General features: G+C 42.0%; 2 protein-coding genes and 1 long non-coding RNA gene across 4 annotated transcripts in view; 2 read left to right on the top strand and 1 right to left on the bottom strand.

Moving 5' to 3' along the window:
- The window catches only part of LOC134791030 (uncharacterized), a 67888-nt gene that overhangs the window by 7418 nt on the left and 42677 nt on the right, over nt 1-17793 (bottom strand). The window lies entirely within an intron of this gene.
- Nucleotides 529-13340, top strand: LOC134790886 (uncharacterized). 2 transcript variants are annotated; one of them, XM_063761873.1, is made up of 12 exons: nt 529-2246; nt 2940-3223; nt 3782-3939; nt 8819-8993; nt 9490-9647; nt 10143-10216; nt 10513-10711; nt 10968-11135; nt 11501-11640; nt 11953-12099; nt 12264-12411; nt 12863-13340. In XM_063761873.1, the coding sequence occupies exons 2-12, from the start codon at nt 3004-3006 to the stop codon at nt 13004-13006; spliced, it is 1731 nt and encodes a 576-aa protein (XP_063617943.1). In that variant the 5' UTR covers nt 529-2246; nt 2940-3003; the 3' UTR covers nt 13007-13340. The 2 variants fall into 2 exon arrangements, with proteins under 2 accessions (XP_063617943.1, XP_063617941.1); XM_063761871.1 differs by having other exon boundaries at nt 529-3223.
- On the top strand, nt 13728-17461 carry LOC134790885 (uncharacterized). Its single transcript, XM_063761870.1, has 3 exons — nt 13728-13884; nt 15465-15674; nt 16097-17461. Exons 1-3 carry the CDS (start codon nt 13837-13839, stop codon nt 17399-17401), a joined length of 1563 nt encoding a protein of 520 aa, XP_063617940.1. The 5' UTR covers nt 13728-13836; the 3' UTR covers nt 17402-17461.

Genomic DNA, 17793 nt, shown 5'->3' with positions numbered 1-17793 from the left:
CAAATGAAATATTTTCATTACTTAGCATTTAATCTCGGGCGTGAAGAGTAGAACGAATGGACATGGGTGATTGCTAAAGTCAATGTTAATACCTAAAACACCATAAAAACTGACCTTAGATATACTAAACACGATTTTACTTAGATACAGTACAGGACAAATGAGAATGACCATAAAAAAGTAGAGATGAACCATTTTTTGTGCGCTCCTCCACACACTTCCGCTCATTCTAAACGCCTTTTAAAACAGAGAATACTTAGGTTTTGTATTTGTAGCATGCAATTTTTTAAATCCAGGGTTTGAAAACGCTTTTTAAAACGAACGAACTGCCGGTAGCCGGTAGTCCGGAGTCAATGTTATTTGTTTCAATACAAAACGTATTTTGTTTCTACCTACCTATTCAAAACGTCCCATATTTGGCTATTCACTAGGCACTAACCATTACGCTGGTTAATGAAAACCATCGTCAAACATCTAATGAATAGACATCGTAAATTTAATGAATTTTATGGCAATATTGTGCAGCGGAGCGGGGTGTTAACGGAATTGGTATAAACAATTTCAACCCTAATGATTAATTAGCGTTAATTACGTTAATATTAACCTTAATTTAACATTCCAGTTGGAATTATCTATACCAATTCCGTTAACACCACTCTGCTGCACCAAAAATGCTATACAATTTACGATGTCTGCTAATGAATGATGAAAATGTTTTTGAATATTTTATCCAATTTTGTGGTTTTATTTCAAATCACCTCTAAATTCTGGATGTTATAGGTTACCTACTTACCGAACGTTGTAATAAACGCCATATTGAAATTCGACGTTAGTTGCCATTGCAATCTGTGCAGAAGTTAGTTTAGTCTTATAGTAGATACTGTACACCGAAAAGCTCCAAGAAAGTCGGCTGAGGTGGTTTGGCCATGTCAAAGGAAGGCCGCCTGAATACGTAGGCATTAGAGCCCTTAGCTTCGTTTTACCAGGTCCAAACAGGAGGGGCAAACCAGGGCAGCGGTGGCGTAACATCATCGCCAAAGATTTAAAAACGCCTGTGGGTTAGCGGAAACCGATGTCCAGGATAGAGCGAAGTGGAAGGAGAAAAGCGGACCCCGTCACGGTTAAGGCACGGAACCGGTTTTTTCTTCATACAAATACCTGTATTATTACGTTCTTTTTCGTTCTTTGGTTTATTATTTCATTTTTGATGGGTCAATCTAATAATACGAAATCGTTACCTAAAATACATGATTCAGTCCTACGGAAAGAGCAATAAATTATTATAAATATTGGGCTATTTTGAGATTAAAAAAAAACCGGTTCCGGGCCCTGGTCACAGTACGCGCAAACGCTAGGAGGATCATGATGATGATGTATGTATGCGCTGCTTCAGACTATTACAAATCTGAGGGTCAAATTAAATTGGAAAATACGTAGCAGTCTAGTAGAAAAATGTAGTGAATAGAATAGAACTGCCCGGAGCATGTGATCCGTTCGGATGTTAGCAACGATCTCTAACTTCCGAAGGATTTCATGGCAGACGGTTTAGCCTCAGGCGGATCACATGTCATCGCTGGGTGGAAAACTGTGATAATATTTGTGATACTGCGACTTTATTTAAATTATGTTTATTTTACGATTTAACTCGAAATGCGATTTAACTCGATTTAACGCGAATTTTTAGTCATTTCGAGCACACGGCACATGTTTAAGTTCCAAGAGCAAGTCCAATCTTTGAGAAATTTGTAATTAGCTAGCAGACGACATTGCTTTGTACGAAATTAATAAGGTAACGAGCTAGTCCGATGATGGAGACCAAAGGTGGACATGCAAACTTGGAGATAAAACAATGCAACCATACCTATTTTGTGTTAAAGCTTATTTAAAGTCGATTATACGCAATCTATTCGAAAAATAATTCTTACTGAAACTACGTAAAACTGAACGCATTTCTTTCATCGCTTCATGAAGTCGCAAATATAAGCATGAGAGCATGACATAACGAGAGAACGCGTGCGCCGAACACAGCACAGCTGATTTCTATTTTGATCGCCTCGGAGTTTTTCTATCTACGCTTTTGTTACAGCCGTGCGTTTTCTGTGAAGTTATATGATGAATGTTAGGTGAAATTGTTGTGACTATCTATTTCATAATGTGAACTATAGTGTGTGAATTAATCGTGGGTTCAAACCTCTATATAGAGCCTGTTATATAGCAAAAATATTCATTCTTAGGAATGCAATAAGGTGACTGAAAAAAATTTGCAGGATAAGTACTTGCCCAAACACTCTGTGAGTGTCGATGTAAGAACTAAATATTCTTATATTAATGCGGTTTATAAAGTATAATAAACTTAATAAAGTGATTAAATAGGTAGGTACTAATAATATGTGCAGTAGCGAGATAAAGCGGTGCTATGGGACGATTTTCGCCGGCATTAGTGAGGTGAAAAAGAGTGAAAATTGGTATTGAAGTAGGTACTTACTTAGAAGTATAAGTCTTACGCAAAAATAGTACCTATTTTATAGTACAACATATAAAGTGTCTGGGGCGAGTGCTTATTTGATCAACAAGCAAACGAAGGATTTTAAGACTTTATAATCAATTTTTCAGTATGTTTCTCAAATTCTACGAAGGTATACTCATTATTACTTTAAATGTTTCACTCATGCTGACATTCATGAACACGCTATGAATTTTCAATTGATATTAAACCGTAGACATAGATATACGTACCTACACTGTAAATAAGCCTCCAAACACTAACATTTGACAATCCAATTACCTACCTATTTAAAACAAAACATAAACGTTAAACGTATTGCGCCTCACAAAATTGGGGTACAATATTATGCACAACATAAACATTTAGGTCTAAATTCAAATTTTACGGACAAGTAAATACATTGCAACGTAAATAAAAGCTTGTAAAACTACAGATTTAAAGGCGGACTAACACGATGAGAGCGTAAATGTCGCAACGCCAAAACAAGCCCGCAAATCATGGCTGCAGAAGAGCAATTAACTGACTTATGGCAATCCCACTCACAACTGGACGTAGTATTAGAACTGGTGTTCCTATGGCTGGGTGGTGTGGACTTGGCGTGTTGCGGCGCGGCGTGCCGCGCTTGGCGTCTTGCTGTCAGACGTGGTGACGTCTGGAGACGCCTGCTGGCGTGTGCATCTAGTGCAGATACAGTACATGCTCTCGCTAGCATTTATGGTAAGTATAGGGAGCGTGCATGAACTGTAGACGGCAGCACAGAAGCCCCCTTCATTGGCGCGTAGCATTAAGCCAAGTTTCAATTTTTCGATTTAAGCTACTAGATGGCAGACCCTACTATGTAAAATAGAGCCAGTGTAAATTGTAGGGGGCAGTACCTGCTTAGAAGCGTGAATTGTTTTCAATTCAGGTCACGAGATGGCAAACCCTCCAACACGCACGGTCTCTATTCGCTCTGTGTATAACTGTAACGCCTGCATGCATTTGGATCTGACAGTTGTAAAAGAGTATGAAGATAGTTTTCCATGAATTTTAACTTTTTTCTCACGGTTTGCGTTGTCGCTGCCCACTGCCCATTTGCACTCACTACGCACTTCACACATAGCCATTAATAATCACACGCGTGACGGCATGGTGTAAAAAGGCACAGACGACTTTGGTCGCAATGTGCGAGTTGTAGGAACTAGCACCTATCTATGGCATCACGTGGCGTGTCTTATGCCCGAGCTTCTAGCTAACAACATGAGAACATGACTGATGAATTGATCCATCTTTCAGATGGCGCCTGTCCATGGCGCGAGCTATACGTAGCATCGATAGCACCGTGGCGTCGCATGGCGTGCGTGACGCCAGAACGCCCAGCTCGCCTTGCCGCTGCAGCGCTCAACCGCGATGGAATCTTGCTTGCCATTGCAGCTGAGGACTGCTCCTTTACCGTGAGTTGCAGAGTTGCGCCCCTTTATTTATGGTAGCAAAACCTTGCTTTTATATTCCAGTTACTAAAATGAGAGTTCGATTCCCACCTTATCCAACTGATTTGTAATTTTATTACGAAATACAAAACTACGATAATGGAGTAGTAAATTGAATAATAGAACTGGAATATAAAAACATAGCTTAGATGCGGCTCATAATAGTCCTAATATCGTAGTTTTACAGAAGTGTTGCCATAATTTAAGGGGCCTCCCTATCCTAAAGAACCTTGAGAATCCGACGTTTGGTCGCCCCCTGGCCCCGCTTCACCGCAGCTATATTTCGCGATTTCGCGAAAGTTAGTGATCCATGATGCACGGCGGAGTACACCGGACACCAACGCCTTATTTTATTGGCATGGATTCAGTGAGCGTTAAGACGAAACAGGAGCTGAGTTTTAAATATTTTAGGTAAATATACCCGTCTCGCTAACGGCACCTAAAAGTAGTGCGATAAGGACAAGGCGAAAAATCCCGCGTAAAAATCTCAAAAATCTAGGTTTCGTACTCCTCTGTTTCCTCCTCCAAAACTTAACCAATCGTCACCAAATTTGGAAATCTAAATGACTATGAAATTATCTGTGTCGGACCGTTTTGCTTTTTTGGCTAATTGATATCAGTTTTGAATGCCACGCCTCTCATTGCGGCATAGTCAATTAGGCCATTTTGGCCATTTTTGAAGGGCTCTAGCGCCTTAAAAAACAAAAATATCAAAAAAAAGCAAAACGGTCCGACACAGATATTGACAATATTAATCTGTGTTGATAAAAACGATGAGGAAAACGAGGAGTACGTTTGTATGGAGAAATGCCCATATAACCATTCCAGTCGCAGAATCACAAAGTGGTAACTAAATGTCAGATGTGTCGTAACAGAGTCCACACAATGTGTCTAGAATTGTTTCGAAACAAAGTGTCGTCGCCGTGTCTACACTTTTCCGTAACAAGGTGTCGACACATTTGTGTGCACTTTGCGTGCGGTTTGCGACTAAATCTGACAGCAAATTTGTGACAGCAAATGTCAATATAAAATACCTCTTGAAAACCAAGGTTTGTCAAACTACTATTAGTGTCTCGTGTGCTCGTAATTCTAGTAAGTCATCATGGGCAATGCAAATGATAATAATCGACCGAAACCATATAAACACCCAACACCCGTCAACCTTTTACAGAAAAGTTTTTAAAGAAATTCAATAAGCTACTTAGGTCAGGCAACGAATGCTCCAAAAGTTGTAGAGGGAAATGCTCGGAACACAATTTTTGACTCCGTAACTCGGTTTGACAAGTTAGGAGGTGAACATATCAAAAGTCCCCGGCCGCAGCCCTTGAGCAGGGGGGAGAGAGGGGGCTTTGAAGGTCCCATTTTCCCGTTTTTCGATTATATCTCGGAAACTATGCATCTCAGCGACATGGCCACTTATACAAAATGAAAGTTTATTTAATTTGTTACAAGTTTATTCAGTCAATTTTTTCGATATGTTGAATAGTTTTTGAGATATCCGCTCTTGAAAGTTTATTTAGGGCTCTCAATTTTATCTTGATATATCTATATCAGTGAAGGTGCTAGGCCGTGTTTGGTATCGTTTTCGTATAAATCTGGGGTGCTGAATCCATTTAAGATATCACATTGACACCATTCCACAAAATAAAAATAAATCTTTTTAGGGTTCCGTACCTCAAAAGGAAAAAACGGAACCCTTATAGGATCACTCGTGCGTCTGTATGTATGTCCGTCTGAATACACAAAATAGTTCTTTACATATAGATGACAGGAAAACCTATTAGAAATGTGCAGTCAAGCGCGAGTCGGACTTAATGTACGGAACCCTTAATACGCGAGTCCGACTCGCACTTGGCCGGTTTTTTTGAAACTCTTCTTGACGCTTAACCGCTGAACCGATTTCGTTGAAATTTGGTATAGAAATAGTTTGCGTCCCGGAACAGGACATAGGATAGATCTTATAACCAAAATCATCTTATGAAGGTGTGAAAAGTGGCGTGGAAATTTGTACGGGAAATCAATAACCGCTGAACCGATTTATATGAAATTTGGGATGGTCTACATCTTTGATTTAGTTAAAAATGATGAAAAAACATGACTTCAAACCTAAACTTAAACAGTATTCTTCAAGAAGTCAATTCTGAATTCCCCCCTACACCTCATTTCACACCTTTAAAGGATGATTTTTGAGATAACTTATTATATCCTGTCTCGGGACTCAAAATATATGTGTACCAAATTTAAATTAAAACTGTTCAGCAGTTTAAGCGTGAAGAGGAGTTTAAAAGAAAGTATTTTAATAAGTTTATATGTTTTTACTTCGGAATGGTGTCAATGTGATACCTTAACTAAATTTGGTACTGCGAATTTATACGAAAACGATACCAAACATGGCCTCGTAGCTTTACTGTTGTAGAAGTCAAAATAAAATTGAGAGCCCTAAATTCTTATTACTTGGCCAAACTTGTGTAGAAGGAAAAGGTAAAATAAAAGTCTTCGGCAGGAATATAAGACACAAATATATTTTTTTTTGCGTTACTATTTCATTCATCAAATATAAACATACCTTGATTATACTATTCTAGTGAGATCCTCATAGATAAACAAAAACATTTACTTAAAAAATTACAAGGTCGAAATGTCACGGAACTTGTGAGAGTAATATGTGAAAAATATAAACTTTTATGACAAAAAAAATCTGGACACAATTTAAGAATCACCCAATTGCGTCGAGGAATCATCTGTATTTTTGCTTGTTTCATTACCTCCTCGCTTCTTTTTTGTCCTTTGTATTCTGTAGCAATTTGTTAGATCTGAAAATAAAGATAACTTGCGTCGTCACGGATGTCGATTTATAGGTTTTAGGGAGCGCAGAATTCGAAAACGATGATCATTTTATAATCCAAGATGGCGGCTACGTATTTTGTCATAAAAGTGGAATCCAAAATAGTCATCATTTTCGAAATCTGCGCCCCCAGAAACCTATAAAACGACATCCATGACGACTTTTATGACATAGTGCATGGCCGCCATCTTGGAATCCAAAATAGTCATCATTTTCGAAATCTGCGCCCCCTAAAACCTATAAAACGATATCCATGACGACTTTTATGACATAGTGCATTGCCGCCATTTTTAAATTGAAAATGTTATCATTTTCGAAAGCTGCGCCCCCCAAAACCTATAAATCGACACCCATGACGACTTTTATGACATAGTGCATGGCCGCCATTTTGGATTCCAAAATGGTCATCATTTTCGAAAGCGGGGCCCCCTAAAACCTATAAAACGACATACATGACGACTTTTATGACATAGTGCATGGCCGCCATCTTGGAATCCAAAATGGTCATCATTTTCGAAATTTGCGCCCTCTAAAACCTATAAAACGACACCCATGACGAATTTTTATGACATAGTGCATGGCCGCCATTTTGGAATCCAAAATGGTTATCATTTTCTAAATCTGCGCCCCCCAAAACCTATAAAACGACACCCATGACGACTTTTATGACATAGTGCATGGCCGCCATTTTGGATTCCAAAATGGTCATCATTTTCAAAATTGGGGCCCCCTAAAACGTATAAAACGACATCCATGACGACTTTTATGACACAGTGCATGGCCGCCATTTCGGATTCCAAAATGATCATTATTTTCGAAATCGGCACTCCCTAAAACCTATAGGTATATCGACACCCATCTCGACTTTTATGACAAAGTGTTTTGCTACCATCTGCATGCAAGACATTTCTATTATTTTTACGTACAAAAGTGGCCCCCTGTCAACTTTCAATCGAGATTTAATCGATAATTTATTCGATTAATATTCAGATTAATTCAATTTCAATCTATGTTAGGTCGACTAAACTAATCGCGATTAAAATTTGAGAATTAACTTTTTTTATTCCATTAATTAGTCGAATAAACAGTTAATCGATTAATGCCCATCTCTGACCACGGCATTTTTACACTATCTGAAAACAAATCAACACAAGGAGCCATTTTGCAAATCCAGTAACATACCAGTAACTTTGTTATTAGGTACTTTTGACAGCGCGTGTCATGTGTCAACACAAAGTCGAAACATTGCAACTACTTTGTGACTGCAATATTTCTCAGCCGTAAACCATATTTATACATCATAATTAACAAGTTTGGTAGTATGTAAAGCGTTATTTCTGTTATTTAAGTATAGTATACGCATCGAAGTACTAAAAATGCTTCAAATAATATAGTTATGAACACAGGCACTGAGAAGTAAACAATTTCATTTCCGGCTAAACTAAAACAATGTGGTGGCGCGTTGATTATATTACACTTAGTTTATCAAATCACTCGAGCAGTTTAATTCCCCATAATAATTTAAGTCATATTGTAATATAAATGCAAACAATATATAATTACGTCTTGTAATCCGTTTTAGAGATGGCGTATTAATGTCACTTATTTTTATTTAAGTATTTTTCCATCTGACAGTTTCCATTTGACAGGAACAAAATGAACGAATGAACGAATGATTTTGGCATAAAGTAGTCGCAAACCCGAAACAATGTGTGCACACGGCGACCACACTTTATGTCACTTTGTGTCATGTGTCGACCCTTCCCCATTTCTGGTAACTGTGTCGACACGACGACGACTCTGCGACTGGAATTGTGACCGAAACAGACGGTGTCGACACAAGATGTGTCAACACCGCGTCGTAACGGCGACTGGAAATGGTTGTATGGGTGACCACTCCCGTTGGCTCTTAAGTAACTTACGCTGCGCCTCATAGGAATCATGTTTCACTTGAGATTCCATTTAGCTTACATATTTAACGTCTGACTTTATCCACAGATATGGGAGCTGAAAAACGGAAAGTGGGAGCGTGCTGGCGCCGGCTCAGTGGCACTAGGTTGGACTGGAGTAGCACGAGCAGAATGGGCGCCTGACACGCCACTGTTACTACTTGCCGGGTCGGCGCCGCTGTCTGCACAAAGAGGAGCACTCGCTGTACTACGACCACAGAACGGTAGGAGCCATACTTTCAGATATGGGCGTCGGACATGTCATTTTCTATGACAGCTGATCGGTGATCAGGTGGTGCTTTCCATAGAAAACGAAGCGCCGGAAGCTCCGGCCCGGCCCCCGCCCGGTCTAGCGTGAGTCATCCTATATTCTGCTGGGTACTTGAAATCCGTTCAGCGGATCTTAGTTGAAGGATGAACAAATCGTTAGGTGTCAACTAAAACTTACTAATTATTACCACAAGTTCAGAACCATCGTGAGTGGTACTTCGTATTGAAACTCATAATCAAAATAAGGCTACATACGAAAACATTTTGCCAGAGATAAAACGGAGTCCTTCGCTAACACTTCCGTCAATCAATTGGGTACCTATTTTTATAATAATAGTGCTGATCATCCCTCAGTTCCACTTATGGTATAGAAACCCTAGTTTATTGTTATTTCTGTAATCTTAAACTAGGTAGTAGCATTATGATCTCTTATAATCTATTCCTGTGCAGAGGACTCACTTGAGTCGTGGGTGGTGGCCGCACGAGCAACGGGTGGTGGCGGCTGCTGGGCGGGCGAAGGCTTCCTTTCTCTGGAACTGTCGCGGCTGTCAGCGCTGGAACATGCGCCTGTCTTCGGCACTGACGTCTGGCTTAACGCTGCTACTCAGGTACCTACAAATCACATAGATTTAGAGTCGGGACTCAAATCAAATTCCTTTCCTAGCACGTTCTACCGTCGTAGTTGTCACGGTTATTAGACAACCCCCAGTTTTGTGCTATTCGGCATCCGTCAACTGACAGATATTACGTATACCCTGGTAGATTACAGGGCGGAGCTACAGTCACAGTCGCGTGTCTGTGGCAGGGTCGCCATGTGAGGTGGGGCGTTAAAGGAGAACTATATACTTGGTCCTGACTCCTGAGTATAGATTTATTGTGTTTTAAATAACAAGTAACATCCGTTATATAGTTAGATGCACGTGTGTGGGTAAGGTGTAGTATACACACTACACATGCACGGATCTATATACAGAGCGAATAGAGCAAACGGTTTTTGGATGACCGTTGAACCTAAGTGAAAGGTGACTCTTTCAAGCTAACTAAGATGCTAACGCAAACAGGAGTTTTCAATACTGACGGTATTCAATTATATTTATGTGCAGGAGACTGAAGACGAGTTTGCGGGCACGGCGGCACGCGTTCTTCGAATATACAACGAAAAGCGGGCGGTCATCACGTGAGTTGAGAGTGAGTTCTAGCTTGCGACTAACTACCGTTCTTGTTTTTTCGTTGCCAGCAAATGGAATACTCGTAGTAGCCATTTAAATCCTATATCCACCGTTGAGAATTATCTAAACAATTAAGGATCGAATTTATTTATGTTTGTAAAAATAACAACCCATGCTCTTATTTTCATGTTCCCTTTTGACTACCTAACTAAACTACCCTATTTAATTAGGGACAATCCTAGAAAATTAATTTTACATTTTGTCATAATGTTCTGTTATTACTTTTCTGGTCATATCTTGACAGGCAAGTGGTATGCGCCGACGCACCGCTAGACGCACGCACGGCACAGGAGTGGGCGGAAGCGGAAGCTACTGTGCGCACCGAGGACATGCGTGTAGATGCATCTGCCGATCCTACGTCTGCAGACCCTGCGTATGCACCGGAAGTTGTGAAACTAGAGGAGTTGGGGCCAGATGAAGCGTACTACAGAGTCATATACGATGTAAGTTGGTTTATTTTCTTACAGTAGGTACTCGTAATGTCTCTGACAATCTTGAAATAATTGAAAATCCAAAGCTCACATCAATTTACGGCAAAATTTTCATTTACTTTCCAAAGAAAGAAGGATTTTTTGGTCTGTCTGTACTGTACTTGCACCTCCTTTAGTCATACATATACTCTTGATGTACCTCGTAATGGTAAGAATAAACAGCTGTAATATGTGTACATACTTATAAACTGAGCGTTTTCTAATCCAGCGTGGACGCACGTCCGACACGCCAAACGCGTGGATACGTGTAGTGATTCTGGCTTGTGGCGGCGTGCTTGGCGTGTGGCCGTTACCGCGCGAACGCCCGCCGCCGCTACACGTGCCTGACGACGCGCTGCGGCTACGCATGCGAGCACGCGCGGAGCGACGGCAAAGGGTAAACAATGGAATGCATTTACCTTGAGCAAATCGGTCAAAGAGAGGTCATATGAACCGTCATTTCTCTAACAAATAGGGCTCATAAAAAAGTTTTTGCCGTCTCTATTTTCAGCGGATTTTTCCTAGCTCTTTACGGTGAATGCCAGCTGTGACAACCTTTTCGATTGTGGCCTTCAGCAATAAATTATCAACATGCATATTTTTTTCCTCCAATTTGCTAGAAAAAGCTGGAGAAAGCCGCTGAAATGGTTAAAATAACCTGCGTGAATGATTCAGTTCAGTAACACGGCATAACATAATCTTTGATAGTAGGGTAACCAACCAATTGTTTAAAGATTTTCCAAGAATAAAATCATATTTCAGGAAGCCGAAGCAGCAGCTGCGGGTGAGGTGGAAGAAGAGGCGCCAGAACGGTCAATAGCTGAACTCCGTGCCCGCTGCGACCCGCCCACAGCACGTCTTCGGTTACCTGGCAATGTCCTCGGCCTTACCGCTTTACAGAAGTTAGTCTTCTTCTTATTCTTCTTTGTCCTACCCTTATCCCAGTAGTTCATCCACCGACGTAAAAATAATTGTTGTTATCCAACAGGAACCGGTGGGTAACAACAGAACGTCTTCCGTTTTGACGTGACACTTAGGTCTTTTCAGAAGTAGACAGAAATGGAAAGTGAGACTATGATAATGACAAACAATCATAAACCCTGCTACTTCTTCTGAAAGTTCTATAAGACCATCCCGTTCGGTTATTTCCGTCATCTCCCTTGTCATATCCATGAGATACTATACCATAAATCAATGGTACCTTTTGGTTACAGCGGACGCGCGGTATGGGCGAGCGTGTCGGGAGGAGCGATTTGCGCGTCTTTGCCGGCTCTTCTAGTGCTACGAATAGTCCTTGCGAAGCCTGGAAATGGGTCACCTCACTACATGCAACCACATGTAACTGAGGAGTATTTTGGCAGGTACTTACAAATAATTAATTAACGGGAAAATTTTGCGACTTCCATCATACCTATCTCAATTTTGAATGTTAGATTTTTGACAACGACCACCACATTGATGACATAGACAGATTATTGAAACTACATATTATACAATCAAACTTACTACCGAATGTTGTTTACAGCCCATGCGGCGGCAGTTCGCCTACGGCTTGCGTGTGGGGCCCAGCGGGCGGGAGTACAAAACTGAGCGGCGATGCGCCGGCGCTGGCGGTGCTACTGCGTTGCCGTGCGCTACCTGAGGCATTTCTGCTTACAGAGGACGCGCTACAAGTAAGACAATACTGTTAAGCCGATCATCAGTTTATGTTCCCTGCGCCAGTTCACATTATAGAAAACAGTACTAAGCACATAATTATCACTGTTTAACAAAACCGAAGTAGTCGCAAGCATAACGCCTGCGCACAGCGTCAGGTTCTATCCTCCTGGTCCTGAGTTCCAGAGGCCCTAATAAAAAAGGCCTTTTTACAAAATGTAATTAAATTTTAACTTATAATATTTAATGAGACACGGTTCCTATTTAAAAAACAAAACTAAAAGCTCTCGGGACTTAGGAGTCTATAGTACATCAGTCTGTTATACAATCTGACGCCGCTGTACCTACGATGTGTACTTACGGTATCAACCGTATAGGTACTAAGAACTCCATACACAAATGTGAAAACAGAAGTATACCAACGTGGTCAAAAAATAACCTTAAAAAGCATTTATCTTTGTCAACCAGGTATGGCAGTGCACAGCGCCGCGAGCGCGCTGGCCCGACGACGACAACGGCGACAACGCTAGCGACTACAGTGACAATAACTACGATAATAGCAGTGACAGCAACAGCAACGATAAGGACTGGCTGCCAGGCGATCGTGACTGACTTCCAAGATTTACTTTCCTTTTTTTTAACGTTGACGCCAAGAACGTCTGGCGGAGGCCTTGGCGCCAATAACCCTGAAATGTTATGACGTACGACGTACGATATTTTTTCAAACAGCTTGGGTACCATGACAGATGGTTTAGATTACAAATTGTGTTGAGATAACATCTGTCACCGTACTCAAGCTGTTTGACCCAAGCATTTCATTTTTGAGGGTTACCTAAAGTAACTACCTGAATAATCAACCGATCGCTGCTTTCTATGTGTTTAATGTTTATTGCTATGCGCGGGATCATTGTTTTATTAAGTATTTAAATATACGAACTAATTGTAAGTTAAATTTGTTGTGTTTAAATATAACAATTCTTGGTAATTTCCTGGCACAATATATTGAGGTATATATGGCAACACCGCCATAATTGTGAAACTCCCTATGAAAATTTATGATATTATGACGTAAGAAGCTCTCTACTACCTATCATCCCTACTTTACTCTTTGCTCTCTACCTTGAATTAACTAAGACACTAAAGTAGATACCTTAGTACGTAAAGAACAATTAGTGAATTTATTTACAACAAGCGACAAAATTCTGCTATGTAGAAAAATATAGATAGACAACTACATTTACTATATGTGCAACCTATTCAATAAATTCAACCCCAACAAAATGGAACGAGCGAAGCCATCTAAACCTCCCCGCTCAAGTAGGCCGCGCCTTCAGTCCGTCGCGTCTTTGACCGCACGCACACGCACACCAACCGCTCAGCACACGCAACCGTGTGCAACAAACCGCACAGCACACGCCACCGCGCCGCACACAAACCGCACCATGCCTGCGCGCCGAGCTCTGCGCTTGTTGCGCCCGCTGTTCACACAGGTAAATACTTCTGTTCTGTTGGGTGAACTTCAGTTCTGTTTTGATCTAGCAGCCGGCCTAGCCAAGGTGATAATCGCTATCGCTACGACAACGAAACGCTTTGTGTCTCTCTATCACTCTTCCATATTAGTGCGACAGTGACAGTTGCGCTTCGATCGCTACGGAGCGTAAGCGATTGGCATGTTGGCTACGCGGCCAGATGTCTCTGAGGACCTAGCCAAGACGACAATCGTTTAAAGAAAACGCTAATCGAAACTAATGTATGGAAATAGTGACGTGACTTTTCGTAGCATCTGTCATCCCGATTTACTTTTCGTTTGGCATGTTGATGTACGCTTGTCATCAAACCCAGATTAAGTGTCAAGTTCGCAGATCTGCGAAATCGACTCCACACTCGCGATCGCGGCTTCGCGCCGCGATTGGCGCACGAGTGTGGAGCGTCCTTTAGCTAGGCCCCCTGGCCGCGTAGCCAAAATGCCAATCGCTTACGCTCCGTAGCGATCTAAACGCAACTGTCACTGTCGCACTAATCGAAGAGTGATAGAGAGACATAAAACTTTTCGTTATCGAAGCGATAGCGATTGTAACCTTGGCTGCCTTGGCTAGGCCCTCTGATCCCTGACCAACAACATGTTCTCAACCTATATCTTAACATGACTGACTAATTACAAAGTCTCTCTTGCTTGGTCGATATTTTTATAAAGAATGTCATATTACTTTATGATATGTTGTAAATACTCTACGTGCATATAAATTTGAGCATATTATAATCATTTTGCGTAAGTTAGATTTTATAAGCGAGGTTAATAATTTAATTTCCTGCGGCTGTCGGGAATTAAAGAGTCGAGCATACAATATTTTTACCCCTGGAGTTACAAACGTTACATCACATCCGGAGTTACATCACACTTGCGAAGAAAAAACTAAATTTTAAGCTAAATCATTCTTAAATACCGTGACATTTCAAACATTCATCCGCCATAATATATTGTAATTTTATGATAGGTTAGGCATCAAAGGCACAGACCTTCGGCATTCAGCCACGATTAAAAATTGTGTAAAAATATTTTAAACGGCTATTAAATTAATCAAATTAAATATTTTTAAACATAAACAAATATATAATAAATTAAATAATATAATAATCGTCGGTATATTAAAAGTAACGAGTGATAGAGAGATAAGATAACGAAATTTCGATTTTCTTGTTTCGCGGTAGGCCATGTGATTGACGTGATGTGTGATGTGACGTGCGATTGTTTACTGTATGTGCCACAAAAAAGGTGCCACCTACGCAGAGCTTTGCCTAATATTCCCTATTACCACGATAGATTCCCGCTAATATTGAGGTAGGTATCCATATTCCATAATAAATGTTGATGTAAAATAGTTCTCTTTGTGAAATAGTTCTCACTGTGATATAAAAAATCATCGCAATGTCATCCTCACTGGTATATTGTAACAATATGTGAATCTTATTACAAGGGCATAAAGTCCACAGAGGGTCAATCTTGCTTATTTGCTTAACTAACTACTCAATCCCAAATTATAGTAATAATATTTACATGTTTTTCCCACAGTCCCGCCAATGTCACTCCTGCCAACCCCCCGGCGGCGCGCCGCCGTGCCCGCCGTGCGAGTCGGCGCCGCCGCCGCCGTGCCGCGCGCCCGCCGTCACCGCTATTCCCGGTCGCCGCGTCGTCTGCTGCCCGCCGGCGCAAGGCAAACGCCCGCCGTGCCCGGAAAAGGAACCTAATTGCCCGCGCACTTGTGAACATCAATTGCCGCAGGTATTAAAATAGATTTGGCTGAAAATGTTTAATGTTATTGTATCACAACTGACACAAGTTTTACTAATTAGTAAAGTGTATTCGGGTAATTCCGACTACTTCAAAATATAGGCTAATTCCGAATATCACCCACCCGAACATTCAGAACTTTTCGGAATTTCCCGAATAACCATAATGTCTAAATTATTATTTATTTGATGCTTAGTCTTGCTTAGTCTTTGACTATTTTGATGTTAAAATATCTAGGTATCAGTTTATGAGTAAGTACCTACCTACAGATAAGACTATGAGTTTGATTGGAATTGCTTTCTGTAAATTATCTTCAGCTCCCCCAAATGGTATAATTTCATGGTCAGTCATTGTTAAAGATTCAATATTAGGTTACATTAAAAAAGGTGTAAATGAGAGTGTTTTGCTTACAGGAGCCTCCAAGACAGTCAGCTCCTAAAAAGCTATGCGGCGCGGAACTAGACGTGGTGGCAGAGCGCATCCGCTGCTACGAGGAACACCATCGGCGCGTATACGAGAACGCCGTAAAGGAGCGCATGGCGCGCCCAAGGACCACGCCGCCGCCGTTAAAATGCCCGCAACCACCGGAGAAACCCCTCGAACTTGCCACCGACGGACGAATGTATGCTGTCTCATCAGACGGGCCTGTACCGCGATGTTCTCCACCTCCAGTAAAATCTTCTCCTAATTGTCCATCCATCCGTCCGCCGCATCCCCCTCCGCAGCCTGTAACTTTAGAGCCTCTTGGCGATTGTCGACCAAAAGAACGCAATGTCATTGACCCCTGCGCGCACGCACCACGCACGATTCTCTCCATCGATCGAGGCGATCCCAAACCACAACCTTCCATCGATCGATGCGATCCCAAACCTCAACCTTCCATCGCTCGAAGCGATCCGAAACCTCAACCTGAACAGCGCTGTAGTCAAGCCAAATCAACAGATCCTAAACCATGCCATGAGAATCCTAAGAACCAAACTGAAAGTAGCTACAAAGGTATCACGTCGCGCATTATGGATACTATAAGAAGTAGCCGAGCGAGCCCAAGTAAGCCGAAGCCCGAATGGTGCAACAAACCGCCGGCGTTGGCGGCAGCACCAAAGCGGTGCCGTCAGCCTACACTCACTGAGCGAATGCGCCGAGGTTCGCCTTCACGTAATAAACGGCAACTGCATACTTCAGTCACAAATTTAGCAGATAAAGAGGCTCCAAAAGCATCAGGACGTGAAGCAGCGTTAGCCGCTTCTAAGAAACTCGCAGCGGCGCTAAGCGAGCGCGATTCACTGAAGGAGGCCGGTCGCGGTCGCGCCGTAAGGGCTCCTTCATGCGCGCCGCCGGCGCCGCCGCCGCCGCCGCGCCCATCCGGCGGCGCTATGGAGTTCAGCGTCCCCGCCGACGCCGACACCGTCTGTGTACGTGTATCTATGGGCAAACGTCCCATCCCTCAAGGTCAACCAGGTACTCCAACACCAAGACCTCAACCGGGTACACCCAAACCTTGCCCGCCGTCTCCTCGTTCCGGCATCCCCTGTCCCCCGCAATCTGCAAGCGATTCCTGGCTTTCCATCAAAAAGCTTCAGCAGAAGATCTCGAGCTGCGGCCGCGATACCGCTGCTTCCCCTAAACCATCCGCCCCGGCGCGTCCACCGCACCCGTGTTCCCCTCAAGGCCGCGCTAAGATGATAGACGTTCTGCCTCATACAATTTTCATGAAATAAATAGTAATACACCTATTGCGTGTGTGTGCTGTAATAAATTCTTGTGTCTATGTAACGTTACATTGTTGTTTCATTCTGTTTCCATATAAGTCTAGAAAATTTGACTGAACACTCTTAAACTGTCCATTGGTGGATTGGTGTCCTTTTGTAATAAGATTCAGTGTGGGTGGTGGTATGACGGGCCTAAGGGGCTATTCATAAATTACGTCATTTCAAATTAGGGGGGGGGGGGTCTGGACATCGGATGACGGTAGCATGAAGTAGGAGGAAATGGGGTCATTTGAAGCATGATTTTGGGATGATTATAGGGGGGGGGGGTCAAAAATTGTCAAAAATCGATGACGTAATTTATGGACAGCCCCTAAGTAACTTAGGCCCTAACTGTTAGGGGG

Source organism: Cydia splendana, chromosome 5, assembly GCF_910591565.1.
Source record: "Cydia splendana chromosome 5, ilCydSple1.2, whole genome shotgun sequence".
Taxonomy (NCBI): domain Eukaryota; kingdom Metazoa; phylum Arthropoda; class Insecta; order Lepidoptera; family Tortricidae; genus Cydia; species Cydia splendana.
Note: the sequence above shows the minus strand (reverse complement) of the source record. Positions and strands in the feature narration are given on the sequence as shown.

What these genes read in the sequence shown, in the direction of transcription:
- LOC134790886 (XM_063761873.1), top strand. Translation starts at nt 3,004, where the DNA reads ATGGCTGCAGAAGAGCAATTAACTGACTTATGGCAATCCCACTCACAA. An exon ending in TGCTCTCGCTAGCATTTATG is followed by an intron (nt 3,224 to 3,781) that starts GTAAGTATAGGG and finishes TCCATCTTTCAG; the next exon opens with ATGGCGCCTGTCCATGGCGC. An exon ending in GCGCGGAGCGACGGCAAAGG is followed by an intron (nt 11,136 to 11,500) that starts GTAAACAATGGA and finishes ATCATATTTCAG; the next exon opens with GAAGCCGAAGCAGCAGCTGC.
- LOC134790885 (XM_063761870.1), top strand. Translation starts at nt 13,837, where the DNA reads ATGCCTGCGCGCCGAGCTCTGCGCTTGTTGCGCCCGCTGTTCACACAG. An exon ending in TGCGCCCGCTGTTCACACAG is followed by an intron (nt 13,885 to 15,464) that starts GTAAATACTTCT and finishes TTTTTCCCACAG; the next exon opens with TCCCGCCAATGTCACTCCTG. An exon ending in GTGAACATCAATTGCCGCAG is followed by an intron (nt 15,675 to 16,096) that starts GTATTAAAATAG and finishes TTTTGCTTACAG; the next exon opens with GAGCCTCCAAGACAGTCAGC.